Source organism: Bufo bufo, chromosome 9 (genome assembly GCF_905171765.1).
Source record: "Bufo bufo chromosome 9, aBufBuf1.1, whole genome shotgun sequence".
Classification (NCBI taxonomy): domain Eukaryota; kingdom Metazoa; phylum Chordata; class Amphibia; order Anura; family Bufonidae; genus Bufo; species Bufo bufo.
The window spans coordinates 135,558,142-135,583,676 of NC_053397.1; the positions used below are offsets into that span (position 1 = coordinate 135,558,142).

The following is a 25,535-nucleotide window of genomic DNA, read 5'->3' on the forward strand; positions in this document are numbered from 1 at the left end:
AGCGCCTGGAAATTAAGGTCCGTGATCCTCACCACCATTTTATCATCAGCTGTGAGAGACACCAGGGACGCTAAAGCACTCCGGAGCCGGGACGCCGACTTAGAACGGAGGAGAGACTTACCAAAAAATCTTACTGAAGTAACAACACAGGCGCAGGTAAGCCCACACTTGTGGGTGAAACATAAGAAGTTATATTACTGAGACATTAGGAGGTGAAGCGATACGAACGTATATAGCTACCCTCCAAAGATTTTCTCTTTTTCCGGAGATTTCTATATAAGCAAATGAAACAGTATATAAGCCAGCAACTAGATACTGTTTACTAAAAGACTTGAAAGTGGGAGCGCTACTTTGAATATATTCCTGGACGCAACTTGCTACTAAATACAGGACATTATTACCGCTCAGCGATTTAACTGGGGACAACAATGCTTAGCAACCCATCATTATAAGTGGTGCGGTTTATATAGTTTATATTTTGTACAATATAGGATGGACATATGAAAATGTTTAATGATATTTTATGAAGTTCGATCTACTAGGAGGATCGTTATTTGAATAAACAGAGACTGCTCACACAGATTTCTCTCTAATATTAACCCTTACACTACACCTAGGACCCTATTGAGTCCATACCAGGACCTATAGGAGAGAGAGCTTTGGAGTGATCAGTCCCTGTTGAAATTGTTTTTTTAATCTATTTACAACATTGTGAACATGCATATTGTGTTTTGATATATTATGTTTTATTTTATTGCTTTTTAGTATGATATTTTATTGTATTTTTACTCATTAAATAGTATCCTATATTTCCATATATGAGTGCCCAATCCACATTCTTGCACAACGGATCCTGTCTGTGTAGCAGCTGTAAGGCCTGTATGGTCCCATCAGAATTGGCTTCTGATTTGGTAGCCAAAAGCAGGAGTGGGTACAAAACACAGAAGACATGCAAATGTTCCATTAACGTGTCATCTCTGTTTTGGATCCACTCGTTTTTTTGGGCATTAGCAATACTGATGAATTACTGACCAAATGCTGACCGAGTGAAGGCACATGCTCAACAGACAGGATCCGTTTTTTGGGGGTTATTGTTCTGACGGATCAGAGGAAGGGCAAAATAATCAGTGAAGTCAACACAAACTTACTGCTGATACCCTTTCCACTTTGTCGGGTGGGGGTGGGGCGCTACTTGTATAAGCATTTAATAGAACAGGTTCTGTAGACATCTATATGAAATCAGCTGATGACGGTGTAAAAGGAATGCGCTTCTTCTTGTTACTAACCGACCTGTAAGGCTGAGTTCACACTTGAGTTATTTGGTCAGGTTTTTTTTTATCTATTTACAACATTGTGAACATGCATATTGTGTTCTGATATATTATGTTTTATTTTATTGCTTTTTAGTATGATATTTTATTGTATTTTTACTCATTAAATAGTATCCTATATTTCCATATATGAGTGCCCTATCCACATTCTTTCACATATTCTATTTATTTGTGAGGGTTGTCTCAAACCCGGTTTTGGAGCACCTACCGTGAGAGAGCAGAAGTGAGCGGATCTCTACATCTTTTTCTCCAGGATCCGTTGTGAGTCTCATTTTTCCTTCCTTCTGACAGATCAGAAGAAGGGTCAAATAAATGGTGATGTCATCCAGGCCAAAAAGGCTAAATAGTGGCCCAGTCATGGAGTGGGGAGGGTGGGAGAACAGCTTGAGAAGTCCACAGAATGGCCCAATGACATAGTAGCAGCAGCAACATGAGGAGGCCATAGAGTGGCAAGGTAACATAGTGTGGAGGTGGCAGCAGCAGCATGAGGAGACCACAGGGTGACCCGGTGACAGAGTGGGGAGGTGGGTGGCAATAACAGTACCCGCTGACGATAGTGGGTGTAAGAAGGAGCACTTGGCATCAGGCGGGTGGCAGCATCAGAATAGTAGCTGGGGCAGGTAGCCAGAAGAAACCGTTCTCTTTTGTCAAGATTTGGGTGAGGCAGCATGGATGATCTAATCTTATGCATCAGGCATTGGTGGGTGGAAATCGTAATTCCTCTAGACAAAGGTCAGTCTCTCCACATTTTGGGTGGACAGGCGAGTTCTCCTTGGGGTAACTATGGCCCCCTCTGCAATAAACACCCGCTATGATGCCACACTACTGGCCGGGCAGAAATAGAGAACCACCTCCCGGACGTTTATAGTGTATGGGCGGACGGGAAGTGGTTAAAAGGAGAAAGAATATGTCTTATTAGCCTGTCTGCAGTGAACAGACATTGTTATACAGCCATTGTTGGGGTGTATTAATGGGAAAAATAAGTATGTGTTATTAGCTTTTCTGCGGTGAATTTACATTCAGTCATTCAGTGATGAAATTTTTTTGTGATACAGCCTTTTTTGGGAAAATTGGTTTGGTTGGTAAATGTAGACTTTCTTCTGTAGGGACTGAGTATTTGCTTTACAGCCTCTCTGGGGGGTGTATTTCTCCTGTAACTGGGGCTACTATGTCAGCCCCAGTTACAGGAGAAATCAACAGTGAAAAAAAAAAGTGAAGTAAATGTCCCCCAGATGTCTTGTATGACCTTATGGGGGACGAAAAGTGTAAAATAAAAAAATAGTGTTAAAACAATAAAAATAATAAAAAGTATCACATGTAAAAAAAAAAAAATCCCCAAGTAAGGAATAAAAAAAAATAGAAAAAATAAAAGACATATTTGGTATTGCCGCGTCCGTGACGGTCGGCTCTATAAATATATCACATGATCGACCCAGTCCGATAAACACCATAAAAAAATAACTGTCAAAAAAAGCCATTTTTGTCACCTTACATCACAAAAAGTGCAACACCAAGTGATCAAAAAGTTGTATGTCCCACAAAATGGTACCAATAAAACCGTAACCTCATCCCGCAAAAAATTAGCCCCTACATAAGAAAATCTCTCAAAAAATAAAAAAATATAGCTCTCCGAACATGGAGACATTAAAAAATAATTTTTTTTGTTTCAAAAATGCTATTATTGTGTTAAAGTGAAATAAATAAAAAAAAAAGTATACATATTAGGTATTGCCTTGTCCGTAACAACCAGCTCTATAAAAATATCACATCACCTAACCCCTCGGGTGAACACCGTAAAAATAAAAAAAACTGTGTCAAAACTAGCAATTTTTGTCACCTTACATCACAAAAAGTGCAACACCAAGTGATTAAAAAGGCGTATGTCCCACAAAATGGTACCAATAAAACAGTCACCTCATCCCATAAAAAATGAGCCCCTACATAAGAAAATCTCTCAAAAAATAAAAAAAAAATAGCTCTTTTTTTGTTTCAAAAGTGCTACCCTGTTTCCCCGAAAATAAGACAGTGTCTTATACACTGCGTGCAGAATTATTAGGCAAATGAGCATTTTGACCACATCATCCTCTTTATGCATGTTGTCTTACTCCAAGCTGTATAGGCTCGAAAGCCTACTACCAATTAAGCATATTAGGTGATGTGCATCTCTGTAATGAGAAGGGGTGTGGTCTAATGACATCAACACCCTATATTAGGTGTGCATAATTATTAGGCAACTTCCTTTCCTTTGGCAAAATGGGTCAAAAGAAGGACTTGACAGGCTCAGAAAAGTCTAAAATAGTGAGATATCTTGCAGAGGGATGCAGCACTCTTAAAATTGCAACGCTTCTGAAGCGTGATCATCGAACAATCAAGCGTTTCATTCAAAATAGTCAACAGGGTCGCAAGAAGCGTGTGGAAAAACCAAGGCGCAAAATAACTGCCCATGAACTGAGAAAAGTCAAGCGTGCAGCTGCCAAGATGCCACTTGCCACCAGTTTGGCCATATTTCAGAGCTGCAACATCACTGGAGTGCCCAAAAGCACAAGGTGTGCAATACTCACAGACATGGCCAAGGTAATAAAGGCTGAAAGACGACCACCACTGAACAAGACACACAAGCTGAAACGTCAAGACTGGGCCAAGAAATATCTCAAGACTGATTTTTCTAAGGTTTTATGGACTGATGAAATGAGAGTGAGTCTTGATGGGCCCGTGGCTGGATTGGTAAAGGGCAGAGAGCTCCAGTCCGACTCAGACGCCAGCAAGGTGGAGGTGGAGTACTGGTTTGGGCTGGTATCATCAAAGATGAGCTTGTGGGGCCTTTTCGGGTTGAGGATGGAGTCAAGCTCAACTCCCAGTCCTACTGCCAGTTTCTGGAAGACACCTTCTTCAAGCAGTGGTACAGGAAGAAGTCTGCATCCTTCAAGAAAAACATGATTTTCATGCAGGACAATGCTCCATCACACGCGTCCAAGTACTCCAGAGCGTGGCTGGCAAGAAAGGGTATAAAAGAAGAAAATCTAATGACATGGCCTCCTTGTTCACCTGATCTGAACCCCATTGAGAACCTGTGGTCCATCATCAAATGTGAGATTTACAAGGAGGGAAAACAGTACACCTCTCTGAACAGTGTCTGGGAGGCTGTGGTTGCTGCTGCACGCAATGTTGATGGTGAACAGATCAAAACACTGACAGACTCCATGGATGGCAGGCTTTTGAGTGTCCTTGCAAAGAAAGGTGGCTATATTGGTCACTGATTTGTTTTTGTTTTGTTTTTGAATGTCAGAAATGTATATTTGTGAATGTTGAGATGTTATATTGGTTTCACTGGTAAAAATAAATAATTGAAATGGGTATATATTTGTTTTTTGTTAAGTTACCTAATAATTATGCACAGTAATAGTCACCTGCACACACAGATATCCCCCTAAAATAGCTAAAACTAAAAACAAACTAAAAACTACTTCCAAAAATATTCAGCTTTGATATTAATGAGTTTTTTGGGTTCATTGAGAACAGGGTTGTTGTTCAATAATAAAATTAATCCTCAAAAATACAACTTGCCTAATAATTCTGCACTCCCTGTATTAATTTTTGCTCCCAAAGCTGCGCTATGTCTTATTTTCAGGGATGTCTTATTTTCCATGACACAGGGGGATCAGAGGGGGGAATCAAAATGACACAGGAGAATCTGAGGGGGGATTACCATTTTAGTACCTTTCTTATCCTCCTGTGTCATTTTGATTCCCCCCTCTGATCCCCCTGTGTCATTTTAAGTGACCCCCCTCCCCTGTGCCAGCGGACATTGGATTATTTAGTCTCTCCCCCCTCCCACCTTCACCAGACATCCCCCAACCACTTTATCAGACAATTCCCCCCCCCCCCCCACCTCAGTCACCCCTGTGTGTCCGTGCCGGCTAGATTTCACACAATGTGCCCGACTCTTGTCCTTGCAGCGGCGCGGGCTCTCTGATTTAAAGAGACCTCGCACCGCCTGAACAGCTCTGGCCGCGCTGCGGCCAATCAGTGAGCTGTGCGGCGGCACCCGCTGCTACGATCCAGAGGAGTCAGACGCCTTACAGTAACTTCTGGGACCTTATATTGCGGGGGGCCTTATTATCGGAGAGGTCTTATTTTCAGGGGCATGCCTTATATTACAGCAAGAGGCAAAACTGGAAGTAGGTCTTATTTTCGGGGGATGTCTTATTTTCGGGGAAACACGGTATTATTGTGTAAAACTTAAATAAGAAAAAGTATACATATTAGGTATCGCTACATCCGTAACGATCTGCTCTATAAAAATGTCACTTGACCGAACCCCTCAGGTGAACGCTGTAAAAATAAATAAATAAAAACTGTGCTAAAACACTTTGCCCCATAAAGTGTTATAATTAATGATAGTACCAATAAAACTGGCACCTTATCCCCTAGTTTCCAAAATGGGGTCACTTCTTGGGAGTTTCTACTGTAAGGGTGCATCAGGGGGCTTCAAATGGGACATGGCATCTAAAAACCATGTGGAGTTCCTTTTCTTCTACGCCCTGCCGTGTGCTCATACAGCAGTTTATGACCACATGTGGGGTGTTTCTGAAAACCTCAGAATCTGGGTAATAAATATAGACTTTTGTTTGGCTGTTAACCATCGATGTGTTAAAGAAAAAAATTGGATTAAAATTGAAAATCTGCCAAAAAAGTTAAATTTAAAAATTTGATCTCCATTTTCCTTTAATTCTTGTGGAACGCCTAAAGGGTTAACAAAGTTTGTAAAATCGGTTTTAAGTAACTTGAGGGGTGTAGTTTCTACAATGGGGTCATTTATGGGGGTATCCACTATGTAGGCCCCACAAAGTGACTTCAGACCTGAACTGGTGCTTAAAAAGTGGGTTTTGGCAATTTTCTTAAAAATTTGAAGAATTGCTTCTAAACTTCTAAGCCTTCTAACATCCTAAAAAAATTAAATGACATTTCCAAAATGATGCCAACATAAAGTAGACATATGGGGAATGTTAAGTAATAAATATTTTATGAGGTATCACTTTCTGTTTTAAAAGCAGAGAAATTGAAATTTAGAAAATTGTGAATTTTTGGTAAATTTGGGATTTTTTCATAAATAAAGGTGAAATATATTGACTCAAATTTATAACTATCATGAAGTACAATGTGTCACGGGAAAACAATCTCTGAATGACTTGGATAAGTAAAGGCGTTCCAAAGTTATTACCACACAAAGTGATATATGTCAGATTTGCAAAATTAGGCCTGGTTAGGAAGGGGGCAAATGGCCCAGATAGGAAGTGAATAATACACCCCAAAAAAAATAACAATCACAATTCACCGCAGAATGGCTAATAGGACGTACGTATCTATCCTATTAATACACCCCGTAAATGGCTGTAGTACAATGGAACTTCCCTGCTGAACGGCAAATATTTTTTTTTGCCATTAATACATGCCAAAAAGGGCTATCATTTTCCCACTTCACCATACAATGGCTAATAAGTCCTTTTTCTTTTCCCCCACTAATACACGCTTAAAAAAGGCTTTAGAACATATAAGCTGCTACCGTTAACCGCAAATAAATGGTTTTTTTTGGCACTAATACACGCCAAAAAGGGCTTTAATTTACTCACTTCACCACACAATGGCTAATAAGCCTCTTTATCCCCCCCCCCCCACTAATATACGACAAAAAAGGCTTTAGAACATATCTATAACTGCACCACACAAGGGCTAATAAGACCTTTTTTTAGGAAAAAATGCGATTTGTTACCACAAGGCTTGAGGAAATTCGGATTCGGAGAGAATCGAATAATTCCTGAAATTCGTATCGAATTCCACTTCGTTAGCTTTGATTCGTTCATCTCTATTTACGACTATATATGGGGTTTTTCTGTAAACTGCAGAATCGGTTAATAAGTACCGAGTTTTGTTTGGCTGTTAACCATTGCTGCCTTACAGGAAAAAATGTATTCAAATGGAAAATCTTTTCAAAAAAATTTAAATATTGAAATTTCTCCTCTATTTTCCTTTAATTCTTGTGGAATACCTAAAGGGTTAACAAAGTTTGTAAACTCATATTTGAATAACTTGAGGGGTGTCGTTTCTACAATGGGGTCATTTATGGGTGGTTTTCCTAACAAATGTATAAACTACATCTAAAATTCTAATCCATCTGACAAAAAAATAAATAAATTACATTTACAAAATGAAGCAGAGCTATTGGAAATGTAAAGTAATAACTATTTTGAGGTATTAATAATAATAATAATAATTTTATTTTTCTCTTAAAAGCAGAGAAATAGAAATTTAGAAAATTGCAAATTTTTTCAATTTTTTGGTAAACTTTTTTTTTTTATAAATAAGGTGAAATATATTAACTCAAATTTACCACTGTCATGAAGTACAATGTGTCATCCTACTCCCTCTTTGACCGGCTACAATCTGGCTTCCAACCCCACCACTCGACTAAGGGTACTTTCAGACTAGCGTTTTTCTTTTCCGGCGCTGAGTTCCGTCCTAGGGGCTCAAATCCGGAAAAGAACTGATCAGTTTTATCCTAATGCATTATGAATGGAGAGTAATCCGTTCAGGATGCATCAGGGTGTCTTCAGTTCAGTCTTTTTAGCTGATCAGGCTTTTCAGAAAACCGTAGCATGTTGTATTTTTACCTCCGGCCAAAAATCCTGAACACTTTGACTGAACGCCGGATCCGGTCTTTTTCCCATTGACTTGCATTAACGCCGTGTGTTCAGTCAAACCGGATCCGGCTTTTGCATGTTAAACCCGAAAAATGTGAAAAAAAAGTTAAAGTCCATAAATGGCGGATCCGTTTTTTCCAATGCATTCTTTCATTGTGATCAAAATCCTGATCAGGATTCAAATGTAATCCGTTTTCACACGTTTTTCCGGATCCGGCGGGCAGTTCCAGTGTCGGAATTGAACGCCGGATTTAAACAACGCTATTGTGAAAGTAGCCTGAAACTGCTCTTACCAAAGTCACCAATGACTTTCTAATGGCCAAATCCAAAAAATACATGTCCTCCTCCTTTGACTTGTCCTCTGCCTTTTGACACCATTAATCACTCCCTTCTGTTACAAACTCTATTATCTCTTGGCATCATGGACCTGTCACTCTCTTGGATCACATCATACATCACAGACCAGACATTTAGTGTCTCAGACTCTCACACCTCCTCCTCATCTCATTCCCTCTCTGTCAATGTCCTAGGACCCTTGCTCTTCTCAATATACACCTTTGGGAAGGACCGGCTCATAGAGTCCCATGGCTTTCAGTATCATTTTTATGCTAACAACACACAAATTTACCTCTCTGGTCCAAACATCACCACCTTACTATCCAGAATCCCACAATGCCCATCTTCTATATCTTCCTTCTCATCTCGCTTTCTAAAACTTAACATGAATAAAACAGAATTAATCATCTTTACCCCATCTTGCTCAACCCACCCAACAGACCTATCTATCAAGATCAATGGCTCTCCCCAGTCAACCAACTCCGCTACCTTAGAGTAACCTTGGATTAAGCCTGTCCTACAAACAGTACATCCAAGCCGTTTCCACCCCCTGCTGCCTCCAACTCAACCATTCCTCAACCAGGAGTCTGCAAAAATGCTTGTACATGCCCTCATCATCTCCCGCCTAGACTCCTTTGCCATCCTCCTTCCATCGAACACTCTTGCACCCTTCCAATCTATCCTCAACTCTGCTGCCCAACTAATCCACCTCTAACCCCATTACTCCTCTTCCCTCTGCCAGTCCCATCACTGGCTCCCCATCTCCCAGCGAATTCAGTTTAAAATAGTAACAAATACATATAAGGCTGTCCACAAACTGTACCCTCCATACATCTCTGAGCTACTTTCCCGATACATCCCCACACGTAATCTCTGATTCTCGCAAAAACCTCCTTCTCTCCTCTCCTCTTATCACCTCTTCCCACAATCTTCTCCAAGATTTCTCCCGTGCATCCCCCATACCCTGGAATTCTCTTCCCCAACATATCAGACTCTCACCAACAGTGGAATCCTTTAAAAGAAGCCTGAAAACCCACCTCTTTAGACAAGCCTACAACCAGTTACCCTGGTGCTAGACCGCCATAACCAGCTTTACCCTAACTGACTGTGTCCTTCCTCCATACCTTGTAGATTGTAAGCCCTCATGGGCAGGACCCTCTCTTCTTCTGTACCAGTTTGTAACTCGTCTTGTTCATGCTTATTGTAATGGTCTTTATTTTGTATGTATGCCCCTTTTCATATGTACAGCACCATATAATGAATGTCGCTTTAATAATAAATAACAATGAGAAAACAGTCTCAGAATGGCTTGGATAAGTGAAAGCATTCCAAAATTATTGCCACATACCATAAAGTCACATGTGAGATTTGCAAAAAAAAAAATGGACTGGTCAGGAAGGTGAAAACTGTCCTGGGGTAGAAGGAGTTAAACACTAACTGGGGAAAAAAATCTAATGAAAAAAAAAAACATACTGTACATAAGTCAGGAGTTATTCTTACCTTGGGACTTCTTCCTATTCCTCATTATTGTCCTGCAAGCCCCATTTTCCAATTTCCAGTTTAAGCATTGATGTAATGCTGTTATGTACACTAGCTGGTTTCAGGTTCAAGATGGAAGAAGCTAAGAGGAAATAGTCTCTCTGTGCATTCAAGATTTCAGCAAAACGGATTGTCTTGCAGGCTTTTTTATATGAGACACAGTTTAATATATTTTATCTTATTTGGGGCATTCTTTTTCAGGATGAAGATGATGTTGAATGGACAGCCAAGCGCCTGCTTAATATGCTGAAAATCTGCGCTGGACTGGTGCCTGGCATTTCGTCACTCTATACTGGATCAGTAATTAAATACATATAACACTTGGAGCTCACTTTATGCCCACAGGGCAAGCAGAAAACTAGTGTAAAATCTGCCTTTCATAAAAGGTGGTACAAAATACAAAGTGTAACAAAGACTCAAACATATCTGTGTCATATATCTAAACCATAAAGTTATCCTGTATACTGAATAAACTTCATTTTTAAACTATAACATTGTGGGTGTATATTTTTGCTGGATTAAAGAGTGGACCATCCAATATTGCAGTGAAAATTATCTTCTGGGGGGATGTCTTCTCAAAGAATGAGCTATATATACATAGATAAGGAATGAACTGGGTTTATTACAAATTTCGCGAATCCAGTAAATTGCTGCACAGTGCCATTTTACTGCACATGTTGGCAGGCAAAACCACGAGGTAAAAAGAAGGATGCTCACATGACGCTGGGAAGAAGTGGGGGTGAGAAGGCTAGAATCCTAAGGACTTTGATCAGTGAAAACTATGAGGAAAGGAGGAGCTTCTACAGAACCTCCTTCTGACGTTACCAAACTAGCCACCTGCAAGACAAAAAAAATCTTTTTTTATTTGAAGAGATGGACAGTTCCCCCCCCCCCCCCAAAAAAAAAACCTCAAGTTTCTACATAGTCTTATTGCCAGCATGTCATCCCAATAGCATTTATTGAAGACTACAATACAGAAGATCAAGCAAACAATGTATGGAGTGCATAGATCATAGCACACACAACATACATCTGAATAAAGAAGTGGGTGAGAATATACATAACACAAATGTAAAGCACCAGACTAGCTAAGTATGGAGGAGGGAATAGGGCGTCAGTTTTTCAGCTGATGCCAGGTAAGACATCATTATTTATACTGTATATGTTAGATCTATCCTAGAGGGATATTATTCATCCTGAGTGAAGCGACCCAAAGCGTAATAGAACCTTAGGTGGGTTAAGTCGAAGCCAGGAGCTGCAGAACACCCTGCAGCGTATATACAGTTAGACAGGAATTACACCAGTGATCCCACACTTTGTGGAAGTTGTCTACACACTTTCTTTTCTTATATACAATTCTTTCGTAGGAGATTATGGTGTTAACTAAATTGCAAAACAATAACAAAAACAGGTGCACTCTGCTGTCTCACTAAACCCTCAAACTGATTTTAAAATTGAGAGATTAGTCAACATGTCCTACGGTGTAGAACATGTCTAAGCCCGGGCACCACGCCAAGGTTTCTCAAGTAGCCCGGGACCTAACACTCTCCTACCTGAGCCGTATGGGCAATACCAGGAGCCAGTGGGCAAATTACAGGAGCATAAGGCCGACTCACAAACAGCTCACCAGTTACCTCCAGCATGTAGCCATGCTTGCAATGGGAGGAGTCTGCGAGTCCCACTCAAGACTGGCTGATATGTCCCAGGCCTCACAGGTGCACCTAAATGGGGCCTGTAGATGGAAAACAGGCACATTTAAATTGGAGTTTATACACCTCCAGGAATCTATATATACAAACTAAGAAGACAGGTTGGCATTAGCAGGAGGTGCTCAAACCCACATGCAGTTGTGCATATATATAGGGGAGCAAATCCTGCACTTGTGGCCCGTTGCTAATGGCAATCCCCAGCAAAATGCATATTGTTATATTAATTATGACATCCGCACTTGTTACCTTGTGTAGGATGTCTATTGTGGTACTTGTGGTTCGCTGCGGGCATCCTCCACCATATGCATTTTGCTGGGGATTGCTATTAGCAATGGGCCACAAGTGCAGGATTTGCTCCCCTATATATATGCACAACTGCATGTGGGTTTGAGCACCTCCTGCTAATGCCAACCTGTCTTCTTAGTTTGTTAACTAAATTGCACCATTGAAAAACTGGCCATCAATCTTAATGCTGCACCCAGCTTTTCCACAGTCTGACATTGTCCACATCTTTCCTTCTCATTCCCTGGTATGTCTCCATTGAACTTTAATGTTTCATTCCCTGCTGGATTTTTTGAGTATTTGTTTACATTGACTATTTCACCCCTGTGTCAGGTCCTCCCTTGATTAAGCCATATGTAGCCCCCTCCCATCTTGGTCACAACTGATTGAACACTGAGTGGTATAAATTTAAGTTCCTAGGTCTTCCAGACCTTGGTATTTCCAAATGCAACATCTTTCAAGTGCACATACTGAATTATACCAGAATTGAACCAGAAGTGACCCACAGGTAATTACATAAATAGTTAATGCAAACAATGCTTCATTTTTTCATCTTACTCTTCCCACTTTTCCAAAACCTCATAAAATACCCCCACATCCATTCACCCAGCAAGGAACTATTCATCTCTCCCTCCATCTTACCTTCTCATCTGACCGCTTGCACAAACCTGTTTGGCAATGTAAAACACTTCCTTTCCAAACACACACACACATACCTCATGCCCTCTCTCTTATTCTCACCTACTAACACTTTCTCTGCTTCTCCTTATTGCTGGTGATATCTCTCCAAATCCCCCCATCCCCCCTCAGCAGATCCCCACTATCACCTCTACGTCCCAGTACAAATCTCCTTCTACAAATTTCTGCAAACCCTTAAAGAGGACCTTTCACTAGTTAAAAAACTAACTATATCAGTGGGCAGAGTGGCACCCAGGGGTCCCCCTGCACTTACTAGTATGTCTGGGCGCTGCTCCGTTCGCCCGGTATAGGCTCCGGTGTCTGCAGCTCCCTCTGTTGTACTGGGCAGAGTTTTTGTATTAGGGTTGTCCCTTGCTGCAGCGCTGGCCAATCATAGCGCACAGCTCATAGCCTGGGACTCCCAGGCTTTGAGCTGTGCGCTACGATTGGCCAGCGCTGCAGCAAGGGACAACCCTAATAAAGCGGCGCCCAGACATACTAGTAACTGCAGGGGGGCCCCTGGGCGCCGCTCTGCCCACTGATATAGTTAGTTTTTAGTTTTTAAACTAGTGAAAGGTCCTCTTTAAACCTAATAACCATTCCTCTGACCCCTGCTCCTTTGATTCCTCTTGCAGGAGCATTATGGAATGCACGCTTTGTCTGTAACAAACTGTTCTACATTCATGATCTTTTCATCACTCAAAAACTTTTCTTTCTGGATCTCACAGAAACATGTCTGACACCCTCTGACACCTCCTCCCCTGCTGCAAATTAATTATTGAAGATATACCACGGCACTCTCATTTCTTCAGCTTTCCAACATTTAATCACCAATTCTCAGCGACGTTTTGACCAGTGTGGTCTTTCTCAAAGAGAAAGACCACACTGGTCGATACGTCACTGAGAATTGGTGATTAAATGTTGGAATGCTGAAGAAATGAGAGTGCCGTGGTATATCTTCAATACTTAATTAGCTGTAACGGGGTGCTTACAGACTGGCACCTGGCATCTGACACCGTGGGTACCACCACAATAAAATCAGACTGCTGTGCTGCTGCATTTTCCTTTCTGGTTGTGCAATGATCAAGGACCGTGGTACGGTTACACGGATGCCAAATTATGCAGTGGGTCAAGATATGGGTACAATAGTCTATAGTTTGTTCGTGACTCCAATTGCAGCGTGCGCAGGGTACTAACACAGGGCCCTTTAAGGTGTTGTAACTCACGTACCAGGTTAGGAATGCCAGAGTGGTGTAATGTCTCTGTCTGGTAGTGGTAATAGTGTCAACGGTGTCTCCTACCTGAGTATGGCTGGACTCCTGGCTCACTTGCAATAAAATGAATGTTGTGCTAGTAGGAGTAATAGAGGAACTGGTAGCAGAAATTGAGATCCAGACTTTGGGTGAAGTTCAAACTTATCTTTACTTGTAGTAGCTTTCACCCAAACAAGGTGCAGCAGGTATTGGCAATGTGTGGAAGGAATCTATCTTCTGCTCTATCATGTGCCTTGAGCTTTTGCAGGAAAAGGACGTCTGCTTAGTAGCTCTGCAATGTGGCAGGAATTTGGCTTCTGCACTTTCTATCTTCTGCTGTGTGGGGACTGACTAGCTGAGGAGGAATATGGCTTCTCCTGGGTCTCTGGACGGTACTCACAGTTATTGTCTCAGGGTATGCTTCTTCCTGTAACTGGAGGTGGCTGCTTGCTTTCTTCTAGCTGAGGCTGCAAGGCTCAGGCTGGGGATGATGATCAATTGTCTCAGCCGAGACAAGATCCTGGCTTGGATCCTTATATCTGGGAGCTCCTACTCGCACAGCCTTCCCCTAGCCGGGGTGGCTGGCACACTAACTCTAACTTCCTTCTCTGCCCATGAGCTGAAGGTTTGCTGGACCAAGGAAGTCCAGGAGGAACGGACAAATAGAATGGCGCAGGATCGCAACCAATGGTCAAAAAAATTATTTATTCAGAGACAACGCGTTTTGGGGTGCATGACCCCTTTATCAAGTCTGGTGGATCACAGAAGAGGCCGTTCGCTCCCCAGCACGTGGGGCATCTGGTATGCTGTGGGGCGTCTGGTATTTACTGCGTACCAGACGCCCCACGTACTGGGGAGCGAACGAGCTCTTCTGTGATCCACCAGACTTGATAAAGGGGTCATGCACCCCGAAACGCATTGTCTCTGAATAAATAATTTTTTTGACCATTGGTTGCGATCCTGCGCCCTTCTATTTGTCCGTTCCTCCTGGACTTCCTTGGTCCAGCAAACCTTCAGCTCTTACACTCACCCGATTGGCGGTTTGGCCCCAACCAAAGGGTGTTTGGACAAGACCGGCAGCACCAACCAATCACCACTATTGTTCATCCTCCATTGTAGTTGCACCCAATTAGGTGCAACTGTGACAGGTGATCACATTACCTCCCCTAGACAAGGGAAAACAGTATTTTACTTATTTACCCTATGAGCGCCTCTCTTTTTTGTCCAAATACGCTTCTCTCCCCATGAGGCAGGATATGGACCAGCCCACTCTGCTCAAAGATGGGGGAGCTGAACTGGAATGTACTATTCCAGTACAGAAACACTAAACTGGCTAAGTCCTTGCTGAACACATTGCTGACACCTGCTGGTGAACATGAAAATTACAGCAATATACATTTACAAGGCTTTACAATGCACATTTGTGAGTATATTATGTAAAATCACATTAGATGACAAGGTTAATGCCCTTAACAGGTTGTAGCGGGGTAAAAGAGTTTCGTAACACAACTCTGGGGTGTTACAGTTGTTTTCTCCCCTGCTGCACTATCTTATAGTGGATTTAATTTCACTCACACACCCCACCCCGGTTGTAAACATGGTGGAGGAGTTGATATTCTCCTATCAGACACCTGCTCCTACAGCCCAACTCCACTACCACCCTCCATTGCGCTCACTTCATTTGAAGTACACTCTGTTCGCATCTACTCTCCCTCCAACCTTCAACTAGCTGTCATTTACCGCCCCCCAGTCCCAGCCACCATCTTTCTTGACCACTTTAGCACCTGGCTACTACACTTTCTTTCTGCTGACATCCCCACTATCATCATGGGTGACTTCAACATCCCTATTGACACCTGCCACTTCGCTGCCTCTAAATTCCTATCACTCTTCCTCCTTCGGCCTCTCACAGTGGTCTTCCACTCCCACCCATAGAGATGGCCACACTCTGGATCTTATCTTTACCTGCCTCTGCTCCCTATCTAACCTTTTTAATTTGCCTCTCCCCCTATCCAACCACAACCTACTCACCTTCTCTTCATTGGTCTCTCCTGCTGCTCCTTTGATCCACACACTAGCACACACCCCCAGGAACCTTAAACATCTTGACTTTCCCTTGCTTTCTGACTCTCTTCTGCCACTCTCTACTATTTGTTCCCTCCAAGACCCAGATGCTGCCACCACCCTGTATAACACCACAACAAGTACAGCTCTGGACACTGTTGCCCCCCTCACACACAACAAAACCCAAAAAATCAACAGACAACTCTGGCACACCAACCTGACCAAAAAACTCAGACAAGCTTCTAGGGCTGCTGAGCGGCGATGGAAGAAATCCCATTCTAAAGATCAAATTACCGCATACAAGCAATCCCTCCTCATATTCAAATCCTCACTCGCTGATGCAAAACAGGCCTACTTCTCATCTCTAATATCTTCCCTGGCCCACAGCCCTAAACAACTTTTTAACACTTAACTCCCTTCTCCGTCCCCCAGCACCCCCACCCTCTCATTTCAGCTGAGGACTTTGGCGCATACTTAAAACAAAAGATAGTCAACATCAGAGAAAGCTTCAGTACACAGTCCCCACAGACCCTCTACACAACTGCTTAGTCCTCTTCTCCCAAAACCCGCTTCTCCACCATTACAGAAAAAAAACTCCACTCTACGCTCCAGATCACATCTCACCACCTGTGCACTTGACCCAATCCCATCTCACCTCATCCCTAACCTCACCACAGTGTTTATCCTAGCCCTAACTCTTCTCTTCAACCTATCACTAACCTCTGGTGTCTTCGCCTCTACTTTTAAACATGCTACCATTACACCCATCCTCAAAAAGCCTTCACTTGACCCATCTTCTTTGTCCAGTTATCAACCCATATCACTTCTTCGGTATGCCTCAAAGCTACTTAAACAACATGTCCATTCTGAAGTGTCCTCTCACCTCTCCTTCTGCTCCCTCTTTGACCGGCTACAATCTGGCTTCCGACCCCACCACTCGACTGAGACTGCCCTTACCAAAGTCACCAATGACCTACTAACAGTCAAAACCAAAAAACATTGCTCTGGCCTCCTTCTCCTTGACCTGCCCTCTGCCTTTGACACTGTCAACCACTCCCTTCTGTTGCAAACTTTTTCATCTCTTGGCATCACTGACCTGGCCCTCTCCTGGATTACATCATACCACACAGACCGGATGTTTAGCATCTCCCACTCTCACACCACCTCCTCGTCTCATTCCCTCTCTGGTGTCCTGCAAGGCTCTGTCCTAGAAACCCTGCTATTCTCTATTTACACTTTTGGCCTGGGACATCTCATAGAGTCCCATGGCTTTCAGTATCATTCTTATGCTGACGACACACAAATCTACCTCTCTGGTCCAGACATCACCACCTTATTATCCAGAATCCCACAATGTCTATCTTCTATATCATCCTTCTTCTCTCGCTTTCTAAAACTTCACATGGATAAAACAGAATTCATCATCTTTCCCCCATCTTGCCCCCCCCCCCCCCCCCAACAGACCTATCTATCACGATCAATGGCTACACACTCTCCCCGTTAACCAAGTCCGCTACCTTGGACTGTCCTTGGATTCTGCCCTCTCGTTCCGACCACACATCCAAGCCCTTTCCACCGCCTCAAACTCAAAAACATCTCCCGCATCCGAGCTTTCCTCAACTTTGAATCTGCGAAAAAATGCTTGTACGTGCCCTCATCATCTCCTGCCTAGACTACTGCAACATTCTCCTCTGTGGCCTTCCATCTAGCACTCTCGCACCCCTCTAATCTATCCTCTATAAATACTAACAAATACATACAAGGCCATCCACAACCTGTCCCCTCCCTACATCTCTGAGCTACTTTCCCGATACATCCTCACAAGACCTTCTCTCCTCGCCTTCAAGATTTCTCCCGTGCATCCCCCACACTCTGGAACTCACTACCCACACATATCACTCTCACCTACAGTGGAATCCTTCCAAAAAAAACTAAAAACCCACCTCTTCAGACAAGTCTACAACCAGTGACCCTGCTGCCTCTATACCGCCATGACCAGCTTCACCCTCACCAACTTTGTCCTCCCATACCATGTAGATTGTAAGCCCTCACGGGCAGGGCCCTCTCTCCTTCTGTACCAGTTTGTAACTCGTCTTGTTTATGCTTAATGCAATTGTCTTTATTATGTATGTATGCCCCTTTTTCATATGTACAGCGCCATGGAATTAATGGTGCTTTAATAATAAAAACATTGTTTTGTGTAGCAGCATTTGGGTGTAATATAACAACTGATCCTCTTCCATAAGCCCAAGAAGACACAACCCAGGACAATGATGGCTAACCCCTGGAACTCCAGCTGTGGTGAAACTATGACTCCCAGCATGCCCCATTAATTTCCAAACAGCCAAGTAAGTACATATTGAGAGTTGTAGTTTTCCCACAGCTGGAGTGCCGGAGGTTAACAGTCACAGAACTAGGAAGGGACAGATTGTCTCACAAAAGTGGATAATAAGTGTGTTACCGCCATCCAAAATCCATTGTAGCTTGGGACAGAACCATAAAAGTTGTAGAAAATCTGCGTCTGGAGATAGATACCTATGTCATTGAGTAGTAGAAATCCTTCCCATTCTGTACAGGCATACCAGTGTAAGATAGCATTGATGTAATGTACATAGTTGGATAAATCGATGATTGGCTGATGGAGATGCATGAAGAGGGGTGTAAAGTGCATCAGTCCAATCTTCAGCGGTAAGGTCCAGTACCACCTTGCGCCATAGTGCTTCAGCAGTTATGGGGATAGTGAGTGTCTTAGATTGGGTCAGATGAGCATAATTGGCTGATATGAGGCCTTTGGGGCCTTGCTATTTGAGGACTCCGGTCAGAGGGTAAGAGGAGATAAGTGAAGAGGGTGTCAGAAATTGTGCAGCAAGACCATGTCTGAACTGCAATTATCTATAGAAACTTGTGCAAGGGAGGCTGTACCTATCATGCAACTGCTCAAAGGACGTAAGGATGTGGTTTTGGAAGAGGTAAAATAAGGTTGTAATGCCTCATTGCACTCAGAACTCAGAATCTGGGAGAGAGTTTACCTTGTCTAGTCCTCTATTATTCCACATAGGGGTTTCAGCCTAAGTAGTTGTAAAGTTGTAAATTCTTTTGCTTAGAGCTCATACATATTGTTCTGGTTCTGATCAATGGTCAGGTAGGTTGATACACTGCTCCATATTAGATCAAATATAAGGCAGCTCTCATCTCACCTGTGGTTACTTACGTCATATATGAAAAACCGCAGCTTGAGAAAGACCATGACGGTCGAAACGTTGCATTGTTGTTGGTGAATAAATCCTGCATAATTGAAGACAAGTGAGTGCTGCGGTTTTTCATATATGATGCATCCAAGGGGGAACATCAGACTGGCTCCTAACACAGCTGGCACCACCACAAGAAAGGTTTAATTTTTTCGTTGTGCTGCTATATACATTTTTTCTATGACCTGTGGTTACTTAATCACCCTCTGGGCACGGATGCCGCACCTGGAAGCGGGAAGATAAAGTCCAAAGAAAAATTTAGATAATCCAGCTCAGCTCGGGTGAAGTTATAATAACTTTATTCCAGCGATTTTAAAATTTCCATATAACAAGAAGTGTAAAGTAACGCGTTTCAGACCTCTAAGACATATGGGTCCTTCCTCATGACAAACACACTGTGTGTTTGTCATGAGGAAGGACCCATATGTCTTAGAGGTCTGAAACGCGTTACTTTACACTTCTTGTTATATGGAAATTTTAAAATCGCTGGAATAAAGTTATTATAACTTCACCTGAGCTGGATTATCTCCTTTTTTCGTTGGACTGCTCCATATTAGATAGATAGATAGATAGATAGATAGATAGATACGTGCATGTAAGGCGAGAGAAATAGCACTGACACTATATAAGGTCAAAGCATAACTCTAATTTATTAGGTGGGAGCTTCACATTATATACCATCCATATAAGTGGGAGGAGTGGGCTCACGTGATTGTTTTTTTTAGCAAGAAGGAATGTAAACTGGAAATAAGTTTAAGGCATGTGTATATTAGACTTAGAGGAATTCCTGACCGTTTCAAGTTTTTGCTGCAAATAGTTTCAATCATGGAATGCATACTGGGGGTTCTCTCTTGGACAGACACCATTTTGTAAGTGCCAAGCAAGTGTCCATTATATTCCATAACAGTCCCCCCTTGGATTCTTGATTGTAGAACTTTCCATGCCTAGTGAACCCCTGGGAATACCAGTCGCAATCCTCTTCACCCACAGTGGCGACAACCTACCCCTTTTGGGAAGATTCCCAGTTAATCGGACTTATGATAGTACCCTGGGATTAATCTTTCCCTATCTCGGTACGACATCGTAATTGGTGGGGGAACTTGTGTTGAATTCTTTGGTTTCCATTTCTTCTTCACCATATAGCAGCATGATGGGCTGTTCAGTAATTGAAGTCGCAATTGTTTCACATATTTTTCGGACACAGGGTACAATGCAACATAACACTACTGACATTAATACTAGCATCAAGACTATAAACCCTACCTATCTGGGTGAGGAAGGATTTCCAATTTTTGAACCATCCATAGTACTCATCCCATGGGTCTGTTATCCCTGAGTTACGTTTTAATTCCTCTGAGAGGTTAGTAAGCTTGTTTATTGCTTCAGTTACCTTCCCTTTGGGCCAGTGTTATCTGGGATGTAGGTGCAGCAGTTTTCCCCAATCATTTTACAAACTCCCCCAGTCTCAGCTAGGAACATATCTAAGGCCATCCTGTTCTGAAAGACCACAGCAGAAGTAGCCTCTAACTGTTCTGCAATTCCTTTTAGGGCATCACGGGTGTAGTTTACAAGTCTTTGCTGATTGTAATACACTGCTCAAAAAAATAAAGGGAACACAAAAATAACACATCCTAGATCTGAATTAATTAAATATTCTTCTGAAATACTTTGTTCTTTACATAGTTGAATGTGCTGACAACAAAATCACACAAAAATTAAAAAGGGAAATCAAATTTTTCAACCCATGGAGGTCTGGATTTGGAGTCACACTCAAAATTAAAGTGGAAAAACACTACAGGCTGATCCAACTTTGATGTAATGTCCTTAAAACAAGTCAAAATGCTCCTGATGAGGTGGCGGACGGTCTCCTGAGGGATCTCCTCCCAGACCTGGACTAAAGCATCTGCCAACTCCTGGACAGTCTGTGGTGCAACATGACGTTGGTGGATAGAGCGAGACATGATGTCCCAGATGTGCTCAATTGGATTCAGGTCTGGGGAACGGGCGGGCCAGTCCATCGCATCAATGCCTTTGTCTTGCAGGAACTGCTGACACACTCCAGCCACATAAGGTCTAGCATTGTCTTGCATTAGGAGGAACCCAGGGCCAACCGCACCAGCATATGGTCTCACAAGGGGTCTGAGGATCTCATCTCGGTACCTAATGGCAGTCAGGCTACCTCTGGCGAGCACATGGAGGGCTGTGCGGCCCTCCAAAGAAATGCCACCCCACACCATTACTGACCCAATGCTAAATCGGTCATGCTGGAGGATGTTGCAGGCAGCAGAACGTTCACCACGGCGTCTCCAGACTCTGTCACGTCTGTCACATGTGCTCAGTGTGAACCTGCTTTCATCTGTGAAGAGCACAGGGCACCAGTGGCGAATTTGCCAATCTTGGTGTTCTCTGGCAAATGTCAAACGTCCTGCACGGTGTTGGGCTGTAAGCACAACCCCCACCTGTGGACGTCGGGCCCTCATATCACCCTCATGGAGTCTGTTTCTGACCGTTTGAGGCGACACATGCACATTTGTGGCCTGCAGGAGGTCATTTTGCAGGGCTCTGGCAGTGCTCCTCCTGTTCCTGACCGTTTGAGGCGACACATGCACATTTGTGGCCTGCAGGAGGTCATTTTGCAGGGCTCTGGCAGTGCTCCTCCTGTTCCTGACCGTTTGAGGCGACACATGCACATTTGTGGCCTGCAGGAGGTCATTTTGCAGGGCTCTGGCAGTGCTCCTCCTGTTCCTCCTTGCACAAAGGCGGAGGTAGCGGTCCTGCTGCTGGGTTTTTGCCCTCCTACGGCCTCCTCCACGTCTCCTGATGTACTGGCCTGTCTCCTGGTAGCGCCTCCATGCTGTGGACACTACGCTGACAGACACAGCAAACCTTCTTGCCACAGCTCGCATTGATGTGCCATCCTGGATAAGCTGCACTACCTGAGCCACTTGTGTGGGTTGTAGACTCCGTCTCATGTTACCACTAGAGTGAAAGCACCGCCAGCATTCAAAAGTGACCAAAACATCAGCCAGGAAGCATAGGAAATGAGAAATGGTCTGTTGTCACCACCTGCAGAACCACTCCTTTATTGGGGGTGTCTTGCTAATTGCCTATAATTTCCACCTGTTGTCTATCCCATTTGCACAACAGCATGTGAAATTGATTATCCCTCAGTGTTGCTTCCTAAGTGGACAGTTTGATTTCACAGAAGTGTGATTGACTTGGAGTTACATTGTGTTGTTTAAGTGTTCCCTTTATTTTTTTGAGCAGTGTATATGTAGTTTATCCAGTCGACGTTCTTGTTGATTGTCACTATTGGGAGTAGGAATTCAAATCCAGCTGCCACCTGATCTTTGGCCTTAAACTCGTTGGGGCCCCCCCTTGGTACTCCTATTGTGTCTATTTACAAATGTGGGTAAAGCTCCCCTGTGGGGAGGCCCCCCTTTTTGACCTCCCTAAATAGGATTTTTGAGTATGCCCTCTAACTGTGGGGTCATCTTCTAGTATGTGAAGGGGCATTATGGCTTTCGCAAGGGCGCATTAACCGGGCCAATTGCCTTCTAACCTAGTTCTTATTTTTCCGGTCTCCACAGATCCAATAGATGTCCCACAAAGATACCCTCTGATTCTGTGTTTCAGTGGACAGGTTGCTGTAGGATGAGCAATACCCCTCTGTGAAGTTTCCCAAGAATCTCTGACTGCCAGGGTTGAAGTAACAGGTGTAGTTACCGGGGTATATGGTTATGCCTTCACCTGGTTTGGGTGTTTTTACTACCAATGTTGGTGTATAGGCTGAGGAAGCAGCTTTCAGTCTCAGCATGCAGATGCAAGGGCACTGTGCCTAGGTGTGGGCGTGCCCCCCGCATATGTAACAGTTTGTCTTATTGTGTGTGTCAGCATTGTATTTCATCCATTTTAACCACAGGTTGGTGTCAAAAAATCCTGTCTCGGCGGCCATAGTATCTTCAAAGGTGGGGTTTGCTATGGCTGTCATCTGCCTAAGGGAGGTAGTGTAGGGTTTGGACGGACCCTTCTCAATCTTTGTGAGATTATGTAGGTCTTTCAGGTGGAACATGCCCTTGTCCCCAGCAGTTACCCCCATCCAGGTGCCTACAAGGTACAGTACAGACCAAAAGTTTGGACACACCTTCTCATTCAAAGAGTTTTCTTTATTTTCATGACTATGAAGGCATCAAAACTATGAATTAACACATGTGGAATTATATACATAACAAACAAGTGTGAAACAACTGAAAATATGTCATATTCTAGGTTCTTCAAAGTAGCCACCTTTTGCTTGGATTACTGCTTTGCACACTCTTGGCATTCTCTTGATGAGCTTCAAGAGGTAGTCCCCTGAAATGGTCTTCCAACAGTCTTGAAGGAGTTCCCAGAGATGCTTAGCACTTGTTGGCCCTTTTGCCTTTACTCTGCGGTCCAGCTCACCCCAAACCATCTCGATTGGGTTCAGGTCCGGTGACTGTGGAGGCCAGGTCATCTGGTGCAGCACCCCATCACTCTCCTTCATGGTCAAATAGCCCTTACTTTCAAAGTTTTCCCAATTTTTCGGCTGACTGACTGACTGACCTTCATTTCCTAAAGTAATAATGGCCACTTGTTTTTCTTTACTTAGCTGCTTTTTTCTTGCCATAATACAAATTCTAACAGTCTATTCAGTAGGACTATCAGCTGTTTATCCACCTGACTTCTCCTCAACGCAACTGATGGTCCCAACCCCATTTATAAGGCAAGAAATCCCACTTATTAAACCTGACAGGGCACACTTGTGAAGTGAAAACCATTTCAGGGGACTACCTCTTGAAGCTCATCAAGAGAATGCCAAGAGTGTGCAAAGCAGTAATCAAAGCAAAAGGTGGCTACTTTGAAGAACCTAGAATATGACATTTTCTGTTTTTTCACACTTGTTTGTTATGTATATAATTCCATATTCATAGTTTTGATGCCTTCAGTGTGAATCTACAATTTTCATAGTCATGAAAATAAAGAAAACTCTTTGAATGAGAAGGTGTGTCCAAACTTTTGGTCTGTACTGTATGTCCCTGCATCATTGGGGCTGGGGTTTTCTAATATGAGGGTAAGTGGCATGTTGGAGCCTGTCTGTCCACTTGGGTGGCATCTTCCACTCTTAAACAGTATCATGCGGGTAAGCAAGGATTTACCCAGTTTGTCTTTTTTGTCTCAAGCACTCTGAGGTCTGTATCCCCATGGGTCACCCATGTTCCACCTAACTGCTCCCCACCAGTTACACTGTTCCCCATACTGGTTATCAGTGACACAGATGTATGTGGATCTATGGCTGCCCGTTTGGTACATGCTACATTGCAGTGCTGGCATTGGGCACAATACTAGACTGCAGTAATTGAATTTGAAGGTAGCCACGTGCGTACTGGAGGAATTAAACCAGAAAGTGGACAATATGTAGCCATCCTTCTCATTTTGTTGGGTGATGGCCACTTGTCCTGTCTTTGGAAGATTCTGTGTATATGACCGTGTGGGTGTAGACAAAAAGTAGCAGAGCGATAACTGTTGCAAAAGGCATCATGCAGATTCAGCAGTGGTTCCCTCGATATCTGGAGTTGGAGCTCGTATTTTTTTGCAGTGTGATGCGTGGATCCAGTTAGGTCTTCCCTCGGGTTTTACAGAAGTTGGGGTGGTCACCAGCACCTGGTAAGATCCCTTGTATCGTGGTTCGAGGGTGCTTCTGATATGCTTCTTGACCACCACCCACTCTCCAGGTTTCAGAGTGTGGCTTCCATCTAGGGAGTTAGGATCTGGAATAGAAGAGAAAACTTGTGCATGTATGTTAGACAATTGTTTACTCAGAGCTATCACATATTTGGCAACAGATTCATAATGCATTTGCAACTGTTGCGGGTGTTGTGGTAAATATATTAATAGTTGTAATCCGCTCGCATCAAAGTTTGTGTAAGGAAAAAGGTGAATCCCTTCTCTCAGCCCCAGTCAGAGACAAGCACACGTGTTACCATCTTGCTTGAAAATTCTGAGCAACTCCTCCTTCCTCCTCAGTCTGCTCACCTTTATTTACTCACAAAAGGTGTAAAAGGGGCTGGCCCAAGACAAGGATACAGGAAGTTATAACATGCAGGAAGTGATGTCAAAGGACAGGGCGGGGCAATCAATGTGGCCAGGCAGACAATGCACACGCCCCATCCCTGTATAAGGAAGGATGAATCATGTCCATTGTCTGATCAGCCAGGTGGCCGCCCACCCCCCATCACTGTCAGCATGGACCTCATTCAATACTGCTCAAAGGTTATCAGTATCTAATAAAGATCATTCTACTGGTTCCCATAGGTTTGAAATTATCTGCGAGACATTGCTACGGCTATTGTCAGTATACGGTACTAGTATACCGACA

General features: G+C 43.2%; 1 protein-coding gene across 2 annotated transcripts in view; it reads left to right on the forward strand.

Moving 5' to 3' along the window:
- CENPM (centromere protein M) overlaps positions 1–24,012 on the forward strand; it is a 433,445-nt gene extending 409,433 nt beyond the window's left edge. The window contains exons 6-8 of one of the 2 annotated variants that reach the window (XR_005774194.1): positions 10,106–10,293; positions 13,125–13,130; positions 24,003–24,012. Coding sequence is in view for 1 of the 2 variants with exons in the window: in XM_040407185.1 (XP_040263119.1) it covers positions 10,106–10,222 (117 nt within the window). In the remaining variant the exon portion in view is untranslated. Of the gene's footprint in view, positions 1–10,105; positions 10,390–13,124; positions 13,131–24,002 lie in introns of those variants that run through there. The other variant, XM_040407185.1, reaches the window with a different exon arrangement.
- Positions 24,013–25,535: the final 1,523 nt, after the last annotated feature.